This window comes from Lepidochelys kempii, chromosome 7 (genome assembly GCF_965140285.1).
Source record: "Lepidochelys kempii isolate rLepKem1 chromosome 7, rLepKem1.hap1, whole genome shotgun sequence".
Classification (NCBI taxonomy): Eukaryota; Metazoa; Chordata; order Testudines; family Cheloniidae; genus Lepidochelys; species Lepidochelys kempii.
In genome coordinates this window covers 71,744,157-71,769,175 of record NC_136386.1, presented here as the reverse complement: position 1 = coordinate 71,769,175, position 25,019 = coordinate 71,744,157, and the positions used below count along the sequence as shown (strand labels likewise).

Below are 25,019 nucleotides of genomic sequence, written 5' to 3'. Positions count from 1 at the left end.
TGGCCCTAAGCAAATAAAATAAACCTTTGTTCCAGGATGGAAATATGTAAGAAAAAATGTTTCCAAAGAACTAACTCTTGAGGAAAATACACCGCGTTGGCTGTTTTATTCTCTAGTAGTGCACCATGCCACCTTTCTGTATTCCACTACTCAACACTCTCTTCCCTCCAGTAAATTATGTGTTGGAAATGGCAATTGTGACTGATAAGACTTTTCCTTTTGGAGATTCAAAAACTCTGTTACTTTCAAAAAGAAAAGGAGTACTTGTGGCACCTTAGAGACTAACCAATTTATTTGAGCATAAGCTTTTGTAAGCTACTCAATTTGTTAGTCTCTAAGGTGCCACAAGTACTCCTTTTCTTTTTGCGAATACAGACTAACACGGCTGTTACTCTGAAATCTGTTACTTTCAGTGTTTGGAAACTAACCATGAGCTCTCTCTAAGAATCAGTTGGATTTGAGTCTTTATACACACAATGTCTCTTTCATTCTAATGTGTCATGAAACCTATTTTTGTAACTAGATCATTTAGAGACACATCTTGTGATAACAAGCAACATCCAACTGCCAGTTCTAAGTTATACAGGCACCATGAACAACATGATAAAATACAAAAGTCCTAAATGCACACTACTGATCATTCACTTTAATATGGGCCGGTGTCTGCTCTCAGTTATATAAGTGTCTGCTGTAAGTTATATAAGGATGATAGATTCAGGCCCTAAATTTGCAAACTTCTGTTTTATGTGAAATTAAAAAATGCAGCTGAACAAGCCATTGACACAAACATATGGTATAATTCTGGATAATGCTTTAATCTTTTGGTTACCCAGACATACCATTTGGATAAATAGAGCACAAATTAATACTGGTAGGCCTCACTGGATAACCTGATATCCACAGTTCATTTTCTAAACTTTGATCTTAGTCCAGCAGGAAAAAAATGCTTCACAGCACACAGTTTATTTGCAATGACATATAAAATGAGACTGACAACAACCAACACAGGTTTAAGGCAGCTTGTTTGACAAGCAGCTCGTGACAGATTGAAAGAGAAACTCAACAGTGATCCACATGACTTTCTTTCAGTATTTCATTGCTTGTAGACCATGCAGAACCTTTCCAATGTGGAACCACCTTTAATTAAAGTTAGCGTACGTACATGGTTTCCTCTGCTGGTTTTGCTTTCAGTTCTGTGTCTGCATTAATTTAGCTTAAAGCCATACTGTGTTACTTAGTTTTGTTATCGACCTCTGCTTTCTCAATCTTCTGTCCTGTGAGGAACTGCCATATTCCTCCTCTGTAGTTCTCATTCCCCAGGGCATAGACAAAGGCATCCACTGTTGGCACAGTCTTGGCAATAATGGCAGGTATCTGTTGTAAGATACATACACACAGAGAACAATTTTAATTTCATGTAAAAAATGTAAGTTTCGGCAGAAATTGCAGTGAGGATCTAATGGGCTTGTGTAACATCACTTCAGTCTAGCCCTGAGAAATGCTTGGTTTGCCCCTCACCAAACAAGTTCCTGCTGGATTATTTTTTAGAAATGAATTTGGTGCTCGTGATGAGTTTTGAGTCAACTGAAGAGAAGTCCTTTACCCACATGACAGGTGCAAGACAGACTCTGAAACGTCTTCAAATTGCCCAGCCACTGTTCCTAGTGGGGAGGGAGAGCTTAGTGGTTTAAGCATTGGCCTGCTAAACCCAAGGTTGTGAGTTCAATCCTTGAGGGGGCCGTTTGGGATCTGGGGCAAAAATTGGGGATTGGTTCTGCTTTGAGCAGGGGGTTGGACTAGATGACCTCCTGAGATCCCTTCCAACTCTATGATTTCTATGACTAGAAAGGGACCACCTCCAAAGTGAGAAAGTAGTTCAGTGTCTGTACTCTTGGGATTTTTCAGTTGAGACTGAAAACAAATGTACAATTTGTGGTAGTGAATTTTGTGATGTAGGCACCTATCCAATGTAAAGTCAACTGAGATCACAAACTCATTTGAGATGGGATACTGAACACCTAATATATGGTAGTAACTTTTAGCTTCTTGCACCTTTGGATGGATTTTAACCAGTGAGCTGCAGATGAAAGGCTTCATATGTTATTACTGAACCCCTGAGCCAGTCAGTTCCCCAAGATAAATTATTCTGATTTTGAAATAGAATGGTAAAATACTTCATGCACATATGCTAAACTTCCATCCTTTTTATATGCAATCTTAGCATCTCCTTTTGTTTCCTACAAATGTAGAACAGAGAGAACCTAGAGAAAAGCTTAATTTCCTCCAATTCCAGAACAATTTTTATTCAGAGAGGAGTCCTCTGGGAAAAGTAAGCATTTTAAAAGTGGCTTTACTAATTAAAGATTCACTTAAGAAATGAATGCCCCACACTGGAAAACAATGGGGCCAAAACCAGCTCTTTAGAGTAATACCACTTGAACTTAGATGAAAAACTGACCAACCGAATAATACTCAGGCTACATATCGAGATCCAGAATCAGCTGTTGAAGCAACAAGTGAAGCTTATTAAATAGTTTTCAGTCACTTGTGGCGATCTCACTAATATAATTTTTAATTATTGTCATTACTATACTTAGCTTCTTTTCTTTAAAGATAGTAGATGAATGATAAACTATGTAGAAACCATTTACTTATTTATATATCCTGTGTCAAGCTATTGATTAGTGAAATGATATCATGCTGTAGGAGTAAGTCAGAAAACAAAGAAAATGTGAGGGCTTTTTCAACATACCATTCGGAGTTTTGGTGAGATGAAAGTCACATTTTCAACTGCAGCATAGAAGCATAAGAGGGAGTAGGGGCCCCAGCAAATGACCAGTGTCTTCACTGGTAAACTTGTATTAAACTGAAAAAACAAAACCACACACTCATTCTATTACATAGTAATATGTGGCATTAAACAGACAGGACAGACACAGTTACCTAATATTCTTTGCTCAAAATCAGTGAAGGATTTTTAAATAGAAGACACACATGTTAGAGACTGTCCTCGTTCTGCTCTTAGCTTTTCATTGATGTCATTTGGATGAAATTGTGTGGAATTGGCTCCCAATGTTTTGGGCTCCCCCTGCTGGGACAGCAGTAACTATTTGCCTGTGAGTGCTATTCTTAGAGAGCTGACATAGATCAAGGGGTGACATAACAAGGTGAAATGTGAAGTGTCCCTTGAAAGCAGCAGGGATGCTAAATAAGCAGCTATGTTAATTTCATTTCCACAGAAAACAACAGGGTGTAGGGAACAACGGGAAGCTTGCAAAATGGTCAAATTAGTGATGGGGTGTGATTTAGTAAGCATGTAAGAGGGTATTACAAATGGGACAAAGCAAATATAAGAAATAAAACAAAAAATTAAATGAGATCATTGATATCAAGTGTTGTCATTGTGTCTATATTTTGTAGGCTTTTCTCTGGTTCTCATGACCATAGTATTTGAGTACCTCACATATTTATGTGTGTGTATACACATTGAACTGTAGTTTTATTGCCTATACATTTCTTGCATCATAACTAGGATTACATAATACCATACGCTATTGTACACCATCCTATAATAGGCAAAGGCATAAGTTGTCAGACTCTTCCATAAACTCACTGAATTTTTTTTTTTAATCTTTGTTAAAGTAATATATTGCTTGTGTACATACCCTGTATCCAGGGGTGAAAGTAACTTAAAGGACTTACCCGTACTCCGGAGTCTGTAAGAGGGGGCGGGGCCTCAACCGGAAGAGGTGGGGCCTCAACTGGAAGAGGCGGGACCTTTACATCTCCGGGCCCTTTACATCAAGATTTAAAGGGCCCAGGGCTGGGACTGTGGTAGCAGCAGCTGGGAGCCCCGGGCCCTTTAAATCATCCCGGAGCTACCAGCTGCAGAGGCGTCTGGGAGCCCCGGGGTTCAAGGGTGAATTAAAAGGCCCGGGGCTCCAGCTACCAGAGCAGAGCCCCAGGCCCTTTAAATAACCATCAGAGCCCCGGGGGCTCCCGGCTGCCACTGCTACCCCAGGGCCCTGGGCTCTTCCGGAGCTTTAAAGGGCCCGGGGCTCCACTGTAGTAGAGGCAGCTGGCAGCCCCTGGCCCTTTAAATCGCCATCCAAGCCCTGCTGCCGCTGCCCCAGGGCTCCAGCAGCAGGGCTCAGGTGGTGATTTAAAGGGCTCCAGAGGGTAGTGGCAGTGGGAGCCCCAGGCCCTTTAAATCGCCATCCGAGCCCCGCTGCCGGAGCCCCGGGGTAGCAGTGGCAGCCGGGGGCTCTGGCGGTGATTTAAAGGCCATGGGGCTTCCAGCTGCCGCTACTGCAGCAGAGCCCCGGGCCCTTTAAATTGCTGCCGCGACCCCCAGGGCTCCAGCAGCAGGGCTCGGGCAGCGATTTAAAGGATCTGGGGCTCTGGTTGCCGCTACTGCCCCGGTTCCTTTAAATCGTCCCCGGAGCCTGCCGGAGCCCTGGGGTAGCGGCGGCGGGGCTCTGGCGGCTATTTAAAGGGCCCGGGGCAGTAACAGTGTCCAGAGCCCCAGGACCTTTAAATTGCCGCCTGAGCCCCGCCGCCGCTACCCCAGGGCTCCGGCAGGCTCCGGGGACAATTTAAAGGAACCGGGGCAGTAGTGGCTACTGGAGCCCAGGACTCTTTAAATCATCCCTGGAGCCCTGCTGCCACTCCAGCGGCTATTTAAATGGCCCGGGTCGGTGGCTGCAGCAGGAGCCCCAGGCCCTTTAAATCGCCACCTGAGCCCCGCCGCCACTTTCCCAGGGCTCTGGCAGCAGCTCTCTGGCGGTAATTTAAAGGGCCCGGGGCTCCAGCTGCTGTTGGGAGCCCCAGGCTCTTTAAATTGCCACCTGGGGAAGCCGATCCGCTCCGGTACAGTGCACGGACTCTTGCCAGTATGCCGTACCGGGGTGTACCAGCTTACTTTCACCTCTGCCTGTATCCTATACACTAGTCTGCTAGGGCAAATCTTTGCCTCAAATTTTAACTCTGTTCCTTTTTTTAAAGGCGGCCATGAGAATGAATTTGATAACTGAGGGAGCTGTGTGTATGAATTAGCCAGTCAAGTGTAAAGCCCACTGACTGTACAATATGTGCCTAAAAAAACAAGTTACATAATCACCACATTACATCATCATAAACCTAGCGCTCCAGAACATTTCTGAAGAAACAATTCCTTTGTTTCCACCTCATAAAGATTTCTGATTTACCCTAGCCAAGTGTAGGCAAGTCTCATTTATAAAACCAGCCTCCCCGAGTCCTCCTCATAATGTTTCCTTTTCAGTGTTGTTGGTCTCAGAGAGCTTTGATGTGCTAAGACTTAGTTAAGTAAGTAAGAATGAGCTTTCATGAGCAAAGCTACTCTGGATGATTATTTATATAAAATCAACAAAAATTCCCCCTATTCTGTTTTAGCATGCACTTGTTTTAGTGTATAATGTGGGAAGGATTCTGTAGGGAGGGGAGCAGAGGGGTTGTTTCAAAATCTTGGTCAATGATACTGAGGCCAGGAGTGAGAGTGTGTTTTCAGGACTTTATACCTCACATAGGTGGTCTTGTTTTGGGGGGAACTTGGGGAAGCTTTCTTACCTTGAACTGTTGTCCACTTTTCTTGAATTTCTGCTCTATAGATTGGTAAGCTGTCAGCATGATGAAGATAGGGATCACAAAATTGAAAAAAGCCATAGGAAAAAGGAATGTGACGAAATTTCTGGTGGGTAGAGGAAAAAGCCCCCATTAATCCTTTTCTGATGTATTGTTTGTTGTTTATAAAATGCACTAATCAGAGTGTGCTCCAGCACACATGCAATATTTGAAATACTAATTAACAACCATTCTATATATTACCTTACTATAAATAAAAGACTGCATAGGAAAGGAAATTCAGATCTCTTGTAATCTTTTCTCAGGCAAAAGCTTCTAAGTATTTATATATTTGTAAAAATGCAAAAAAAGGACAGATGCTTTAGGTGCAACAGACAAGCTTTGGGGGATGTTCTGAAGCTCAATACAGTTGCACTCTGATAGACCAGGTGTGGAAGTGGATTCTGGTAAGAAGAGCTACTCAGGGAAAACACCCCACCACCTGTTTCCTCCTAGTTTAGCTCTAGGACCTGTTGGGTCAAGAGTTTTATCTGATGTCAGCAAACAGATGGTATTACATAAAGATAATGATAAGAATGATAGTGTAATTAATTAATTAATATTGTGATAGTACCTACAGTCCCCAGTCAAAGATCAGGGCTTGTGCTAGGTACAACACGTGAGTAAAACAAAAAAGTCCAGCTCAGAGTGTTCAGAATCAAAGATCATGACATGATGTATTAAGTGGATAAACAGACAGGAGAGCATGAGGGATATTGTAACACTAGAGGTAGCACAGTGAGTATTTGGCATAGTTCACACAGCAGCTGCTTAGGGTGTCGATTTTTGAGGGCTGCCGCTGACCCAGCTGCCCTCACGCCTGCGAGCTGTACCTTGGATCCAGCTCTTTGAAAGGTTCCAGGGCCTTTGTGACAGCAGCAGTGAGTAGGATTTGCCATACTAGTGGGTCTCTGGCCCAGCTGCTTCCAGCAGAGGTTTGCTGAGATACTTCACACAGCAGTAACCATGGCTGGGGGCTGAGAGCAACCACACTAGCACATCTCCACCCAATTGCTCTGTCCCAGAAAGATGGGGCATCTAGGGCAGCCAGATGTCTAATGTCAGCTCTGAAAGATGAGTGTTTCCTATAAAATACTGCTGGTTTTGTCACCCATTTCACAGATAGCTGAGGGAATGATCCCATGGGCCTCCTCACCTGTCTCCTTTGGTGTAGTCCAATGTGCAGCAAGTTCTGAGTGGCTCATAGTCATATTCACCCCACCCCAACAGTGGCATTGCAGACCAAAATGCAGAGAACACCCACACAAATATCACCATTGAGATAGTTGTGCTCCATTGTAGCTTACTTCCTGCAAAGCATAGAAAAACACAATCTTAAAACATGAAAAAGGACTTTTATTTTTCCCTTTTCAGGACTGACTTGGCAGAAATATGAAATGTTATTTCCCATTAAATGCAATTATCCAGCCTTTGCTCTACATTATACCTCCAGTGGTTGAAGCCCCTCAACCTTTGGCCTCCTGCCTAAGGGCTAAATCCAGTCCCTATGCCAAGCTTAAGTAGCCAGGGTTGGCAAAAGGCAGATGCCAGTGGTGTTGCTGTAAGGAATCCCTCCAGGGCACAGAGTGGCATTAGAACTACTCTGGCTATTACAGTAGCCCTGCAGTAGGTTATTTCACTCCTCCCCCTTCACTTGGCCCAATCTCCAAGACTTGTTGTGCAATGACACACAAATGGGGTGCAGCACCCCCATAAAGGATGCTCAAGTTCTAACCCTCTGCTGCCCCCTCTTGTTAGCAGTGGAGGGATGAGATTTGTCCCTAAGAACATCACTTGATGGGTCAGGTACTGTTTTCAAGCTATGGATACATGAATGTCCCAAAAGCTGTGGCCAGGAGGAAAACTGCAAAGTGCAATTTGTTGTGCCTCTGTCCTGGCTCTTGCAAAAATTGTGGCTCTTACAATCTCTACTTAGCCCCTTCATGGGTCATTTGCACATTGAGACGTGAAGGGTCATAGGGGGTCAAGGCCATGTTCTGTTGCAAATGATCTATTCTTGCTTGCCATAAACCCGTCTTTGCCAAGATTACTTTTGTTCCTGGTGTCTTTGTGGGGTTGTGTAGAGCCAGTGTTGTCTAGAATCTGGGTGCAAAATCAAAGAAACTCAGGATATGATCCAAGGTGTTAGTAATTGCTTTCTGCCATATTTTATTGTCTGAAGCATAGGTGTAGGTACATCAGGCTGATTACAGTGGAATTACACTGTCATATGACAGTGATGCATCAGTTCAGGACTTCAGGAATCAGGAAACTAGTCTCCTTTTTTTGGCTTAGTCTTATCAGATATCTAGTATATCACTGCTCAACTTTATACAAAACAGGAGGTACATGTGGTGCTGTAGTTGAAATGTTCCTTTTTTTTTTTAATGTGTCTCCACTAAAGAGCTTTTCATGTGTTTTGAAAACAAGTTTTAAGAATTTGGTCAGGCTAGACAACTGAAGGAAATAAAGAAGATCCCATACAAATAGAGGGGTCAGGGAGATGAAATGGGATTCAAAAAATGAGTGTTCACCACAAACTGTTGTTCTGTTCAGAAATGTGATTCTGTAAATAACTTTTTGGGCTACTTGTTTAATGTGGGTCAAAGATTCTAGAGCAAATTTGCTCACTTTACAAATAATAATGTTTTCTAACTGCAGACATAACCTAAGGTCATGGGTTATTTATTTATTTTTTTTGGTTTGTGCATCATCACCTATAATAAAGATTCCACCAGTTAAATTATTCTGCCCTCAGAAAGTATAATCGTTCAGCCTGGTCAGGAGATGAGTCATGGGAAAACTGATAGAGGTACTTGCCCTTCATAATTTTATAGTAAAAACTGATTAGTCATGCCTTTATACCCAGTCCCATAAAAATAAGAGGAATAGGTTCATAAATTAAATTGATTGGTAAATTTAGACTATATAGGAAATATTTCTTCAGAGAAGGCAGGCAGTCTGTGGAATTTGTTGCAGTGCAGGGTCACTGAGTCAAATACTGTGGCTGTATATAAAAAGGGCTGGATAATTTTCTTACCAAGATTACCATTTATAGTTATACTCAGGCTGAGATAAGGCTAATCAAATCTCACGCTACAGGGGATAAACTAATCTTCACTGAGGCTGGGAAGCAGTCTTCTTCTCCCCCTTGAATGAGTAATGTACAGTTAACCAGGAACATTATGGGATATTTGCACCTTTGTTTGAAGAATCAGGAATTGTACACGGCCAGAGGGCTATTATAGGACCTATTATCTCATTTGGTATGGTTAATCTTGAGTTCCTATGTTGTTATGACACATAGCATTCTGGGAGTATAAACTGGAGACTGAGGATGTTATTAAGAAAAAATATCACAGGAACCTCCAGCAATGCCCCACAAGCCCCACCCTTAGTGCTTTGAACCATTTCTGTAGCATACTGTAGTACTTTATTTCTATCCCTTCTTCTTTTTTTAAAAAAGACATGTATTGGGCAGGAAGCATTAAAAGAGAGGTGCACAAACTATGGCCCATGGGCCGGATCTGACCTGCGAGCCGTTTTGAGCCAGCCCGCGAGCTCCCGCTGGGGAGCGGGGTCTGGGGCTGCACCACACAGCTCCCAGAAGTCGTGGCATGGCCCTGCTCCTGCACTCCAGCTGGGGATCAGGGTCGGGGGCCGCACCATGCGGCTCCTCACAGCCACGGCATGGCCCCCGGAAGCCTCCTCTCGCGTCCCAACCCCCTGTCCCAGCCTTGATTCCCCTTCCCGCTCTCCAAACCCCTCGATCCCATCCCGGAGCACCCTCCTGCACCCCAAACCTCTCATCCTCAGCCCCATCCCAGAGCCCGCACCCCTAGCTGGAGACTGTACCCCTTCCTGCACCCCTGCCCCAGCCCTGATCCCCCTCCCACCCTACAAACCCCTCGGTCCCAGCCCGGAGCACCCTCCTACACCCCAAACTCTTCATCCCCAGCCCCACCCCAGAGCCCACACGCCCAGCCAGAGCCCTCACCCCCCCCACTCCCCACCCCAGCCTGGAGCCCCCTCCCACACCCCAACCCCAATTTTGTGAGCATTCATGGCCCACCATACAATTTCTATTCCCAGATGTGGCCCTTGGGCCAAAAAGTTTGCCCACCCCTGCATTAAAAGGAAAGGAAAAGTGAGCTTCAAACTGGTGAAACTCTGAAGATAGACAAACAATTGCTAACAACACCCAGGCTGGTTTTTGAGGAGCAGATTAGGATTAGGATCAGGATCAGTTTGCTAGCTGATTAGTGCAAAGAAAGGTCCCCAGTCATAGAAGTGATGTCTTACTATTATGTTAAAAAGGGTCTCCCACTAAATTTTCCCTCTTAGCCTATGACAAATTTCACGCATCTGAAGTGCATGTGTTTGCAAATGGGAGATATATGGGAATGGACAATCTATTCATTTGTTTTTCCCTGTGAACAAAATTGCTTCTGCATAACCATAATCAAGGAAAACAAGATTATCATTTGGCAAGCAAATTCCCACTAATTGTATTGGATGGTAACATGTTTACGAAAAATGTATTGAGAATATAATTTTTTGTGCAAGCGATAAATATGAAGTGAGTGTGAGTGAAGACCTTGTGTGGAAAAGCTGAGCAATTCTCTCTGGATATTAAAAAAAACCCTAACATCAGATGCAAGCTGCTCCACTCCAGAGGCAATACATTTGCTGTCCAGAAATACTTTTATGACCCCAAGGGATAATCTTCTCAGGGGTAAGTTCCATCTGAGAGGAGATGGCTCCCTCAGAGACAGGGATACCATTTCAACTTTTCCTTTAGGTTGGTGCTAGAAATGAAAAAGGGTTTAGCCGCTGCTCCCAAGACCCCTCCTCACCATTATACCAAGATAGCATGAGAGGTTCAAAATGGATACTTTGAGGTACAGAGCGCCTTCAGTAGGAATTGAGAAAGTGCAGCACCTCTCAGACGGGTCAGAGAGCTTTGCAGGATTGGGCCCTACGTGAGAGAGACACCAAAAAGGAAGAGCTCTTTATCAGAGAAACTCAAAACTGGGGGATACAGTTGAAAACTTTGGCTCTAAAGTCTCTTTGCCTCAATTTCCTCATTTGCAAGGCAGAATAACGATATTACCGTATGTCACAACAGTATGTTTAATGTTTGTAAAGCACTTAGAGATACTTGGCACTGAACTGAAGCCAAGTGTTCTGTTATATTATTCAAGGAAACTGAACCAGCAGCCTGCAGGTTAACAACTGAATTGACTTGGAGCTACCTTCTTTTTGGAGGTGGTCGCTTCAGAACAGAGATGCCACAATGGCAGGGCAGTGTAAATAAAGCTTGCGCAGCCACTGCTTGTGCTGTACCTGTCCTGGGCTTAGAGAATTTGGACAGACCTAAAGAATATGAATGACATCTTCCCAGAGCATTACAGTCACCTCAGCGATGGGGTCAATTAAAGAAAACAAATTCAAGAGCAGTCAAGTTCCCTGGATCTGGTAATGCATTGAGGAAATTAATAAAACTAATTTCAGTGAAAGAATAGACAAAACCACACTCTCAGATCACACTGAAACAGTATTATTTCAAGTGTTGGAGATCATATGACAGTGTTGGTACAAAACAATAACTATTCAATACCGTGTAGATCAGATTATGGCTTTATGGCAAAACTTCTTGTCTAGTCTCTTACAATTGCCCAGAGTAGGAATAAAGGCCCAGATTGTGGAAAACAATCACATACCTAAAGGTCATGATGTGCTCAAGTGTTGTGTGAATAGAGCTGCTTTCCTGAATCAGGGCCAAAATATAGTACTACCAAATCAAAAGGGTAAATGTGAGTACTTGCACAAAATGCAAGACCGTAGAGAATCAGACCTACTACGAGTAATCGAATCTTGTGCTCTGGCCTTAACTCCTTTGAGGGTCAGAAAAGATATTTTCTCTGTGATGTACAGTAGGACATTGGTATGGGCAGTTTTAGGAATGGTCTATACAAGAGGGTTGTCTATACATGTTACACAGAAAACTGTGTTAACAGGACATTAAAGTTGCAAAGTGAAGCACTGAAAAGTTAGGAAATGCCAGATTTAAGATGAATCCTTAATTCATGCCCTTGTGCATTAGTATAGTCTTTAATTACATGATCATGTTTTGTTTTGTTTTTTCCACTCGACCAGTGTTTCCCAAACTTGGGACGCCGCTTGTTCAGGGAAAGCTGGTACGTCCCTCGGCCTGCGCCGCTTCCCGCAGTCCCCATTGGCCTGCAGCGGCGGACTGCGGCCAGTGGGAGCCACGATCGGCTGAACCTGCGGATGCGGCAGGTAAACAAACCGGTCAGGCCCGCCACGGGCTTTCTCTGAACAAGCGGCATCCCAAGTTTGGGAAACACTGCACTAGACTATGCAATCCTTGGAAATTTTAACAACTAAATTCTGAGGAGTACCTACTGAGCATCCGGGAACTGAAATATTTTCAAACTATTGTAACTTGCTCAAATTTGGGTGGATTTTAACAGAAACCATAAAAGGTACATCCCTGACTCAAAGACCACCCACCTGCCAAATTTTGAGTCCCTGCTCCAAAGTAAGAAGGAGCTACAGCTTCTCAAAGAAAAGGTCACCAGAATATTTTAACACAAGAACTGTTGAAATGGCTGAACTGTTGTGGCTGATATTTTCCAAAACAATTCAGCTTGAGGCAGATACTGCACATGAAAAATTTCAACCAAAATGGTTAAATATTGTCAAAGTTATAAGCAACTGAAAATGGGGTCTTTATAATGGGAAATATCACGCAACCTTAATAATATGCGGTGCCTATAGTTAGGGTGCCAGTAGATGATGCCCAAGAATATGTAGTAATGTTACTGGCTTTTGTAGGAGCAATAAGACTTCTTGTTGTGCACTGAAAAATGGCTTCTTTACATGTAGCTGTTAACAAGGTGTCCCAGGTAAAAGGTTTTTACTCCTTTGATTCTTGTTATGACTATGGAGGGCCCCAAGTCACTTTGGCAAATGGCTGTGAGTAACCTTTCACTGCCTGTTGCAATGCAAATGCATGAGGATTTGTGTGGAAACTTGAGCTTTTTCAGGGCTTCACAGAGAAACAATGAAATAGCTGCAAGTCTAGATAAAAGGAGAATGACAGAGCAGCTACACTGAATACAATAAGTCACGAAGGACTGCTTCGGAATTGTTCAGCACTTACAGCTAGCAGATGAAGACACAATAACTGTCTAATCACTGAATATTGATGTAAAAATCTCATATTTGCCTCTTTTTCCTCTGATTGTTGAAGAGCAATGTAAAATTTGCTCAAATTTTATCCTTTTTTCAAAATCCCTTCTGATTTTGTTCCCTTTTCCTCTCTAACAAATACTAATTGAAAATCTTTGCAGATTTTTGCCTTTTTTCCTCTCTAATTGTCAAGTACTGATATAAAATTCTCTCAGGGTTTGTTTTCCCTCCTCCCTTTTTAAACTGCAATCACACATGCTTTTGAAGGGGAAAACAGTTGGCCTCAATCAGTGATTCAAGCTCCAGATGGAATGACCCATTCAGATGTCCACCTGAATTCCATTTCTCACTTGCCAACTTTTTCTTCATCTCTAGGTAATACCCATTCCCACTAGCAACAGACTCTTCTGGAGTCTTCTCATTCCAAGCTTCCCTCTCATCTCATGCTACAACTTCATCACTCAGGGCTTTCTTTTTGAATGGTAAGAGAGTGGGAAATAACTTTCTCCATAACTGCTGAATTTTGATACCAAAATCTCATATTTTGTCCCAATTTCTTGCTAATTATTGAATATTGATGGGATGTCCCCATAGAATTTTCCCCTTTTCTCTCTAGTTGTCAAATATACAGATAAAATTTCCTCAGGTTTTATCCTTCTTTTGCTAATTTTCAAATATCTATATAAATCCCCTTTGTGCCTAATTTAAAAAAACTGATATAAAGTCCCCTAATATTTTGCCCCTATTTTCTCTAATTATCAAATACTGATATACAACCCTGTCAGATTTTGCATCCCCCCATTCTCTCCTTTTCTTAAACAGCTGCCACTTCTGGTTTTGGAGGGAAAACAGTTGGCCTGAATCAATACCCCAGAATGGGGCTGAAGTTATTAAACACCCCACACCCTTCCTAATGGTCAGCTTTCTCCTCAGGAATGAGAATCACATTTTTCTCTTTCAGTCAATGAAAACTGACATGTTTGCAGAGTTTCACCATAGTTTAACTAATGAAGGATAGAAGCTTTCATTCCTCCCTGAGCTGGTAATGTCCCCAAATGAAACTGCCCTTTTCTAGATGGTTAATTGAACCCCAGTTCCTCCCACTGCTACCCACTCCCAACTTCCACAGAATCTTCTTGAAATTACTGGTTCCAGTCTTTCCTCCCTTTTCCTAGTAAAGGCATCATCACTCAGGGGCATATGCTGCCTGTTTGAAATGCATGTGAGTAGAGAATAACTGTCTCTGTAATAATCAAATTACAGTTTGAGTAATTACAGAGTTGAGTGTATGGACTGAGGGCAGGATGTGGCCTGGAGTTTTGATGCATCGGATTTATAGAGATCAGGAATTGTGAACTACTTTTCCTCACAATCAGCATGTGAAGTAGTCTTGAGCACTGGCTTTTAAAACTACTCTGTTCTTCTTTTCCTTTTAATTTGAAATCTTCAGTAAGAGCGTTGCTGTTTAGTTATCAGTAAGTAACAATTCAGGCAAAATAAAAGAGTTTATTTGTGCCCCAAGGGTCCATCTGCCTTAGCTTTTAAGATAATACTGCAGTGAATGGGTGGGGTGAAAAGCTTGTGCAACACACTCCACAAAAGAATTAGCCAATACTGCAGAGTGTAAAATGTCTTTCCAAAGCCATACTTATTTTCAGTCCAGCTCTCTTATCAGGTAAGGATGCCGCTGTTCTGTTCTGCTTCCAAACATATTTCAGTGTCCAAAGAATATTAGTATGCATGCTGCTTATGGCCTGTGCTATCCCAGGGCCTTTGTTTGGGTCTGAAAGCAAAACTTTTCATTGCCTGAGCTGAATTCTTGACAAAAGCTTCAGAACAAAACGATAGCAAACCCTTTTGCAGCTAATGGAGTAGAGTTCTCATAACAAATAGCTCTTTGCAAGCTCCACATTTAGTTTTAATATTTGCTGTTTTAATCACAGAAATGCTGTATCACAAAAGCTTTATGAATACTAAGCTAGAATCTGGCATTGGGAATGGGGAGTAGAGAGTTGGTGATTTCCCAGTTAACTAGCAGTTCACTTTTTGAAGACATTTCTTTACAAAAGGATCTCTAAAAATAGACGTGCTCAGATTATACTGTGCTGTGCTTTAGCACAACAAATAAAGGGCTTGATTCACCCACCAACATAACCAGGGATGCAAGGACCCTGATCACAAAATGTCTTTGTGAGGCGTGTTGTGGCAGCAGAAGGTGCCAGTCACCTCCAGTCTGTGGGGGGACTCATAGCTAGTTTTTGCAATCCCAAAATGGAAAGTGCTGACTAAGTATGTGGTGTTGCGAGGTAAAATGGGAGAAGCATTGATTCAGCATATCCCATGGGCAGGTTTGGCTTCCCCAGCTGCGGACATTCTACAGAGCAACCTCCTGTATGCTTAAGGGGTACAGGTCAGTGTTAAGGTTAGGTAGCTAGCCAAATAGTTCAGATTATGGAATTTCCACAGGAATTTCCATTTGCAATTTCTTGCTAGCCAAAAGAACTTTGAAGTCTGGGAAATTAAGATTCATATTTTCATGGTTTTTTCCCTAGCTTTTTTATTTTTAAAAGAAAACAGGGCTTCACCTCCTCTTGAGTGCCACTCAGTGCAGAATATGAAGGTGGCTTTATCTTTGCACCTCTCTCTAGTCAATAAAGGGACTGTCTGGAGGGCAATTTGGTTCCCAGCATATATTATAGCAACCTCTGGGTAGCTCTGTCTCCTCTGAGACCATATTACACAAGTCTGTACACATTAAAACTGAAATCTTGTGCACGCATGCACAAATGTAATGGGATCCTGGGAGATGGTCTAATTCAATGGAAATTTCCACTCACTTTACATATGCACATCAGCACAGTGCCCATAGAACATTAGTAGATAGTTTTATAAGTAAAGCTAGTTCACATCCCGATATCTTAAACAATTCAGAACCAATTTTTACAGGATCAGAAAACGGTATTTCTGTGCTCAGTATTTAGACGGTTCATTGATATCTCCACCAAATATTAAATTTCCATCATTTCCAACTGAGGTGCTAGAACTAGTATTAAAAAAAAGTTGCACTTTTTTTTTTTTAGCAGAAAAACAGCATTTCCTCCACTCTGTCAATGCTTGAAAATGATACAACAATTTTTGTTGAAGCTCTTAGGAAAACTTTGCTCCCTGACTGAGAACAAATGTATTACATGTCAGTAAAAAAGGGGAAACTTGAGCAAGTTGCAAGAAAATAACTCTTTAGAACATAAGCGCTTGGGCCATCTGAATATGGGTGTCATATGCTGCCTGTAATACATTGTACCTATTTTTGATATGGGCCCCAATCCTGCAATTGTATTTGTGCAGAGCCTAATTGCAATCGATGGGGCACCACCCAGGCATGAAGGGCTGCCGTGGGGATCAGATTGCTGAGTTTGGGGCAAGGGTACATATTTTTTTACACATGAAATTTAATCAGTTTGGGGTTTCTGGATGATTTAGGGAAATAATAACGTGGAACCATGCCACTATGATCAGTATTTGGAGATGACCTGGATGATGTAATACACCTATGCTCCAAATCATGCTACTAATTATGATTCCAAATCCATATTCAATCACTTACTATTATCTGTTGCACTGAGTCCCCTGCATGGCCAAGATCACATCATCACAGTTTTATTTATGCCACATCTTAGACATGTTTGAAAAGAGTTTTAAACATTTAAATATTTAAACACTTTAAAACATTTATTGGGGTATATTTATGTTTTTGTAATGGTTTTCATACTATGGCAGGTAGAGATTTTTGCAGCTTAACCAGTCCTATTTTAAAATGAAAAATCAAAATACTGGCGCTAGATAAATTGTAGGACTTACTGGTACAATAATGGTGATATCGGTCCCAGGCAACTGCAGCAGAGGAGCTAATGCTTGCCAGGGCTGTCACAAAGCCCTGAAATCCATGAATCTGACAACCATCAGAGCCATAGGGCCAGTACCTGCAAACGAATAAGGAAACCATTCAAAATGTAATAGAAATAGGTGAAGACATCTTTGCTAATTGAAATAATTCAGAAAAAAATACAATATATAATTGTTTTCCTGTTTTGAAATGTGTAAATGCTACTACGGAGTGGTCACCATTAAATGTCTATATTTGCCAGTAGTTACCACACAGTTGTGGCTGATATACTACATTTTGTCTCTGTTTTGAAAATAGAAACCACCTGTTGTTGGTGTATTGGTGAATGCTGACTTTGTAAGCAAACAATCTACATAGCATTCAATTATACAACTTTAAAATATATATGCACTGTGTGTGGATAACTTGCCAATATCTTAATTTAAGCCCATTTAGTAAAGTTCATACAAAAATAAATGGAAACCAGTTACTAAAGCTTAGTCATGAAGTGAAAAGAAATGCAGGAGAGCCCCATTAAATGGTAATTTGCTAATTTGTACACAAAGCATAATGGTCCACCTCACAAAGATTTTTTAGGGCTACATTTTAATCTCAGTCTTCACCAATCCTGCCTTTTTGTGGGTGTAAAACTGAGGTTGAAGTCACCTGGTGATGTCCCTTTCTGTGTACTTATATGACCCATAACACCATAGTATGAGACTGTGGTACTAAATATGTTTCTAAATCCATGTTTAAGTATTCAAATAGGAGTGGCCTGACTTTCAGAGATACTAAAGAACTCAGGTCCCATTTAAATTAATGGGAACTGTAAATGCTCAGTAACTTTGCAAAGAGGCCCCTTCTATTTAGGTACATAAATATGGATTTAAGAACCTGACTTTAGGTACCCCAGTTGGAAAATGTGGGCCTATGCCTGCAAATCAGGCACTCACTGGCCATCCAAGTGACAGTAATTGAATGCACAAAATTGTGTCTGCAATTATTTGTGCTCACACTTTGTGGATGCAAAAAGGATTGTCAGCTTTTGCAACTAGAGTTTTTAATATGGAAATTTTTAATATTGGGGCTGCAAACCTTGCACCAGTTAGGAAAGGGTTAAGCAGCTGCACTGGGCCCAGGCAGCTTCATCCCACCACACCTGCAAAGCAGTTCTAAATGGGAGCAGGCCAGCTCAGTAAAGCAGCAGACTGTGGAGATGAGCTGACCTACATTCTGAGCTCCTCGGAAGGAGCTCCACAGGAACGTCTGTGCCCTGAGGCCTGATGCCTGACTGTAGCATGGCCAAATGCAAAGGGAAGAGGCTTGAGATTTATAGAAGATCTGAAACTATCTTTGATTTCCACTTATTTTATGTCTTTACCCATTGGAAAAGAGGGAATGGGTAGGAAGTAATCCAGGGAGGCAGCAGTATAGCACATTGGTAGTGCAGGACATAGCTGTCTACACTGGGCCCTGGATTGGAACCTGGTGGGGAGGGTGTGCCTGGGTTCCCCTAAGGGGTGTCAAAAGCAGAAGTGGACCTGGTACAGGGAGTCTAGAGGAGAAAAGGGCCTGAAGGACAAGACCCCAAGATCTCAACCCGGTGGAGACCCAGAGACAGTCATCTAACCCAGAAGGCTACCCTGTTGTTGGGATCATTGTATACCCTGAAAGGGATGGATGTGAAACATGTAACCTGGCCAGCGGACACAAGTGACAGAAGGGCCAGATCACAGCAGGACCAGAGAGGCTGTCAACAGGGGTGCCAGGAGGGAAGAGGACCTGTCGTACCCTGCCTGACCACTGGTGAGTGGACCCCTTCAGAGTCTTATTTATTATTTATATAACAATAGTGCCTGGGAGCTCCAGTCATGGACCAGGACCCCATTGTGCTAGATGCTATAGAATCACAGAACAAAAAGATGGTCCCAGCCCCAAAGAGCTTACAGTCTAACCATTAGTTCCATTACTTTTATAACAGAACTGTTAGTTGCTGTGCTATTCATTTGCTGTGTACTTGATCACCTATAGTTGCATGGTATTCTGTTTCCTGATTGAATTACTAACACTTATGTAAAGGAGGAAGGCTTAACAGGTCACAACTGGTTTGAACCTCCATGAAAACAGATTTTGTTACCAACTTTTTTCGGAACAAAAATGCCCTTGTGCAAGTGTTTAGGGAAACCTCTTAGACAGGGTCACAGATAACTTTGGAGCAAACTTGGAGGTTTATTTGAATGAAAAGTCAAATAATTGTTGAATTATTCATTTTGATCTGGTATAGTCTTTAGTGAAGTTCTTTGGCTTTAGGTTATCGGTGATCTGACTGGCTGTGCTAAGAGCTACTCTTTAATTTGCACGGTGAAAACACTAAGGCCCAGATCCACAAAGGTATTTAGGCTCCTAACTTCAGTGAGCGTTAGGATCCTAAATAACTTTATGAATCATGGCCTAAGTACTGAATCTATTTTTATAATTTTTAAGTTAGACAAAGATGGTTAGATGGTGCAGTAGAAATGCGTTCATTAGATTAAGCTATTAGGTTTAGAATTATTTATTTTTGATGTAGTGTAGTCCTCTTGAGTTAAAAAAAAAAGAAAATGAAATGAGAAGAAAGTGTAAGATGTAGATACCTCAGGAAGCTGGAAAAAGCAGCAATGAATGCATTGATGCAGATCCCACAATCAGCCAACGCAAGACTGAGAACCAGGAAGTTACTGGGAGTTCGGAGTTCTTTGATTTTGCGAAAAGAAATGATTGTCAAGCCATTCAGACAAAACCCAAGCAGAGCTGAAAAACATCATCATTTTGGCTAGAATCAACTGAAATGGGAAACACAATGAACACCACTGTTTTCTGTAATGAGACAGAAATAATTGCTATGAAAACATATACACAATAAACAACTGGTGACCCATAAATATCGTAGTGGTCAACACAAATAAGCAACAAAAGGATTTTCAAGGGGAGAAGACATGAATGGCAACTGAAGCCATGTCTCCAGCTGCACTATGGTGTCACGAGTGTGATTGCTCATATGAAGCACAAACTATTTTCATACATATTTCTGTATTTCACTCTTCCCTCTCTAGTCAGAACTTTGTTACCAGGTTCCATATAGCGATCCATGAGCTAGAACAACAGAGGTCAAAAGGACAGTTTTAGGAGGAGCAGCCCTCAACATACATCTTTGGGCTTATCTGCAGGGACTGCCATACATCTCTGGGCTTGTCTTTACTAAAAAATAGGTCATGTTTAACATGAGTTTTTCTCCCATAACAACTATAACATGACTTGTATCTAAACACAAAAGTTCCTCAATTGTGTCTCAGTCGGCCTGACTATATTGGACTTCTCCCAAAGGTTATCCTTGACAGAGCCTGAATTGTCAGCTCAATCTTGTTGTTGCCCTTCCTCAATGGATTATTTATGGCAAGTAATAATCTAATTATAAAAAAAATCACTGGTGGATGTCAAACCCAAGTTATTCTGTTTCCTAAGAGAGTAGCTTCTAGACAAATAAGACAGAGCTCTTGATCAGGTTATCTTTGAAATCAGTTCCCCACAAAGTTTAAAATCACAAGCTGGCTGCAGTTTACTGCCCTCTCAAATTAGCCTTTATTTTTTCAGCAAAGATAGGGTTGTTCCCTGACTTGGCACCACTCACATTAAAATTTCAAATGCCGATGCCACCAAATCTAACTCGGATAACACTTCAAAATCCTTATCACCTGATTCCTTAAAATGGTAAACTTACTTGCACCAACTGTCTTGATCGTGCCATTCTACAGACTGGACAGTTCTGCATTTTAAGCAATCCTTGTCCTAATTTAATTGTCCTAATCAATGGTGGCATAAACTTACTAACAGTAACCCTGAAATCTATATTCTCTTGCAAAAATAGATACCAGAAATATTTCAGAAAAGAAATATATGCAATGCTCTTTTTTCACTTGATCTGTAGCAACAGCCAGGGGGAGAGGATATGATTTCTCCTGCATCCCTCAGTTTTCCCCTCAGCAGCTTACCTTCCACCAATAGGGCAGTGCTAATACAAACCATCTCTAATTCAGTGAAGCCTTCGGGGAGAGGGTTTTGAAGTAACCATATTTGCAATAATAAAACTAACTAGCCCAACCTTTACGTCTTGCTAGCAAACACTTGTCAGCCTTTTTCATGGATTCCCGTACCAGAAGCCCAAAGCAGCTTTCTTCTTAAAGGGCTAGTCCTTGTGCACACTTACATTATGTTAAAAAATAAACAGTGTTGAGTTTTCAGTTCAAATACTGTAATCCTGTCTAATCAGTGATGTGAATGAAAACAGACACATTCTCCATCGCTTCTACTAACTGAATTGGCACACCACAGCAAAGGGGGGAAAAAAACAAACAAACGGGAAAGCCTTCATTGCACTTACAACAATGTCTTTGTCCTTTCTTACTTAAAATTATTTAGTTTTATAATTGATTATACACATTTCATTTTTTTCTCCAGGAAGACAATAACTATAAAGTAGTACTTCAGTGTACTTTAGTGACCTGCAAAACAACCAAGAACGCTGTCTAAAACAGTGTTTTGAGCTGTCACAATTTCATAGAATCATAGGACTGGAAGGCACCTCAAGAGGTCATCTAGTCCAGTCCCCTGCACTCATGGCAGGACTAAGTATTATCTAGACCATCCCTGGCAGTGTTTGTCTAACCTGCTCTTGAAAATATCCAATGATGGAGATTCCACAACCTCCCTGGGCAATTTATTTCAGTGCTTAATCACCCTGACAGGAAGTTTTTCCCAATGTCCAAAGTAAACCGCCCTTGCTGCAATTTAAGCCCATTTGCTTCTTGTCCTATTCTCAGAGGTTAAAGAAAACAACTTTTCTCCCTCCTCCTTGTAACAATCTTTTATGTACTTTAAAAATGTTAGCATGTCGCCTCTCAGTCTTCTCTTCTCCAGACTAAACAAAACCCACTTTTTCAATCTTCCCTCATAAGTCATGTTTTTTAGACCTTTAATAATTTTTGTTGCTCTTTGCTGGACTTTCTCCAATTTGTCCACACCTTTCCTGAAATGTGGCGCCCAGAACTGGACACAATACTTCAGCTGAGGCCTAATCAGCGCAGAGTAGAGCGGAAGAATTACTTCTTCTGTCTTGCTTACAACACTCCTGCTAATACATCCCAGAATGATCTTTACTTTTTTTTTTTTTTTTTTTTGCAAAAGTGTTACATTGTTGATTTGTATTTAGCTTGTGATCCATTATAACCCCCAGATCCCTTTCCGCAGTCTCCCTTTTTCAGTTGTGTTTACTCAAATGCATTTAATCAAATTAGGTCATAATTTTTTAAAACCCTAGCATGTGTGAAGTTCTGTTTTCATGAAATTCGTATTTTATTTGGGTTTCAGTCACCAAATGCTTGTCTCTGTGGATTGTATGGAGTAATACACATATACTCTCTTTATGTAGGTGTGTTTTATCACAAATATATGACAAAGATCGCTAAAATGAATTTGCATTGCAATGAAGAGCTCTGACTCCTTTGCAGCATCTACCGTGATAAAAGTGACTGTTATAAAAAACCTTAATGGTATATAGGCCAAAAGTGAAACCCTAGATCTGAACCTGCAGAGTTCAGATCCAACTTTAGGTAATCTGTTAAATACATATGCCCCTGAACACTCATTGAGATGCCAGTGGTTAAACAGTTAAAACTACTCACTGGTTAATTTAGCAACCACCAGAAGAGAATTAAGGTGTTAGACTAGATTTGAAGAAAAATACATATAATAAACACGGACAAGCAGGCATAGATAAAATAAGAGCCAACCCAAGTCTTTTTCCAGAACTTGAACCAAACATTTTTGAGGTCATAAAATATTTCTTATTTTTGTACATTGCTTCACTTTTTGGTTGAAAGCAGACTTCAGACCCAGTCTCTGGACTGTAAGCCAAAAAGACTGAGAGAGTGCTGGCCCGAAGAGTCCTGTCCTCTGGAGTGTGACCAGAAAGCAAAGGTTACTGTAGACCAGAAGAAGAAGAAAAAGACCTGCACTCTATCCCCGATACCAGATTACAAGTAGCAGGAAGAATCAAGTCACATGAAGGGACATGGTGCTTAGGCAAGTAACAGCCAGAGACTGGAGCTAAGAGGGGTAAATATGGGCTGTGGGCAGATGATTTAGAGGAAAAGAGAACAGAATGTCGAAGTGCAGGAGACTGGAAGGCCCGTTAGCAGGTAGTTGGGGAAAGTTGTTTTCAGAATAGGCCTGGCAGGTGCTGCTGTTCTCTCTTTGCCAGCACTGGGCCCTGTCAGCCCAGAGAATTGCATCTGGAATACTGGGGTGTTTTTTTCCTTTCCCATATTCCTGAGGATGAGCTATAGAACAAAGGCTTTTTCCTTCTTGATGGCACTTATGGTGGGTCTCCTTGAATGCTGCCAGGACCTCAGACCCAGAGCATGGTTCTAGGAGGGGGATGGGAGTGGGACCCAAAAGTGAGAAGCCTGCACAGCTGCATGCTTTGCATGGGTTAGAGCTGGCCCTGAATAAGGGCCAGCAGCCAGCATTTGGGGATGGCTACACGAATAGTCTTTGATAGATCCCAAAATACATATAAATTATCTATTTAATTGGGGTCAGAAGAAGCTGTATATGTTCTCAAAAGAGCAGCCTATGGACCAAGAGACCATCTTGGCTAAGTTATGTTAATTGAGTCTGTTCTACCTGGAGCCCAATTCTTTATAGTGCTCAAGCTTTTGAGTTTCATGCAGCTATATTTCTGTTCCCTAGATTTACCAAAAAAAGCTATTTATTAAAACTACACCAAATCAGTCTGAATGTATTGTAAATTACATTACTAAATTTTGACTTCTCTGATTATAGAACGTCCATCACATCAAACAAAACATGAATGCTACATATTGGCTTGGCATCCTGAATCACTTCAGCATCCCTTCCCTGACGAAAATATAACAACACGTAAAAAATCAACCACAAAAATTGCATCCCCTTCGCCCACAGTCAATTTCTTTCTAAAAAGGGCAAAATACAACCACCGGTTCTCTCAATAATGTAGTTACACAAACAAGAGTTCTGCATTGCAAGCAACCTCCTCCCACTCATCGTCTTATTTTAATTATCAAAACTACTGATTATGTGGCCATAGAAACAACAGCAACCCGAAGTCTATGTTGCTGTATTGCAAATGCTTCTCTTTGCTCAAATTTTGCAAACCCCATTTTTCTAGACTTTCAGGAATAACAATGGAGAAAAGATCTGATTTTTTTAACTTTCCCCCCAGCTTACCTTCTACCAGCAGGGCAGTGCCAATGCCAAACACCTCGAATTCAGTGAAGCCTTCAGGCAAAGGATATGAAGTGACCATACTTGCAATAATAATGCCACCTAGTTTGGGCTCTGTACCCCACCAGCTAACAGTTTGTCAGCCTTTTCCCCTGATTCCCCTTTTGCAGCAGCCCAAGGCAGCTTCCTTCTTAAAGGGCCAGTTCACGTGCAGACACATGTAAGTTATTATGTAAAAGCTTTGGGGTTTTAGTTCAACACTGCAATCCCTACAAGAATGTAATTAATGATGTGCATAAAAGCACCCCTGCCCTCCGCAAATCGTATTGCAGACCATAGCAAAAGGAAAGCATTCATTGCATTTACAAAAAGGTCTTTGTAGAGACAGGATTAAGTACACTGTCCAGTTAATTCTGCAACACTGAAAAAGAATTAAAGGGTCTGGATTGAAAAAAACACATGTAATATATAATTGGGAAGTGACTTGAAAAACAAAGGGACCGTTATTGAATGTCTAATTAGGGGAAAAAAGAGCGTACAGGGAATTTCTGGTGTGTATAGTTTTCCCCATCAAGTATTATTAAGAAATATGAAGTATGTATTTTTTTGATAGCAGTGGCTCTGAATCTAATCCTCCCTCACCCTCTGCCCCCTTATAACATGTTTTTAAATTCTATAGGACTAAATTAAGATACTTTTTCCAGCGTAGATGTGTATCTCACTGGCACAGTCCAACTGGGGACACACACATGGTAAAAAGGCAATTAATGCTTATTAACTAGGGACCCAATCCTGCAAACACTTACACATATGAGTGGTAATGGGTCTAATGGGTCTACTCACATGTTTAACTTTATGCATGTATGTATGTGTTTGCAAGAGTAGAGTCTTGGTCTGATGAACTGAGCTTTGTGGAGTATGTGGAATTTGTAAAGTGATTATCTTCCACCCAGTCCCCCCGTAAAAATAAACTATCCCA

At 41.5% G+C, this 25,019-nt stretch overlaps 1 protein-coding gene across 1 annotated transcript; it reads right to left on the bottom strand.

Annotated features, from left to right (window-relative positions):
* Positions 1 to 833: 833 nt before the first annotated feature.
* Positions 834 to 24,187, bottom strand: RGR (retinal G protein coupled receptor). Its single transcript, XM_073353310.1, has 7 exons — positions 24,044 to 24,187; positions 19,375 to 19,531; positions 16,717 to 16,838; positions 6,797 to 6,950; positions 5,587 to 5,707; positions 2,753 to 2,866; positions 834 to 1,374 (listed from the first exon to the last, which is right to left on the bottom strand). The coding sequence occupies exons 1-7, from the start codon at positions 24,120 to 24,122 to the stop codon at positions 1,231 to 1,233; spliced, it is 891 nt and encodes a 296-aa protein (XP_073209411.1). The 5' UTR covers positions 24,123 to 24,187; the 3' UTR covers positions 834 to 1,230.
* Between the last annotated feature and the right edge of the window lie 832 nt (positions 24,188 to 25,019).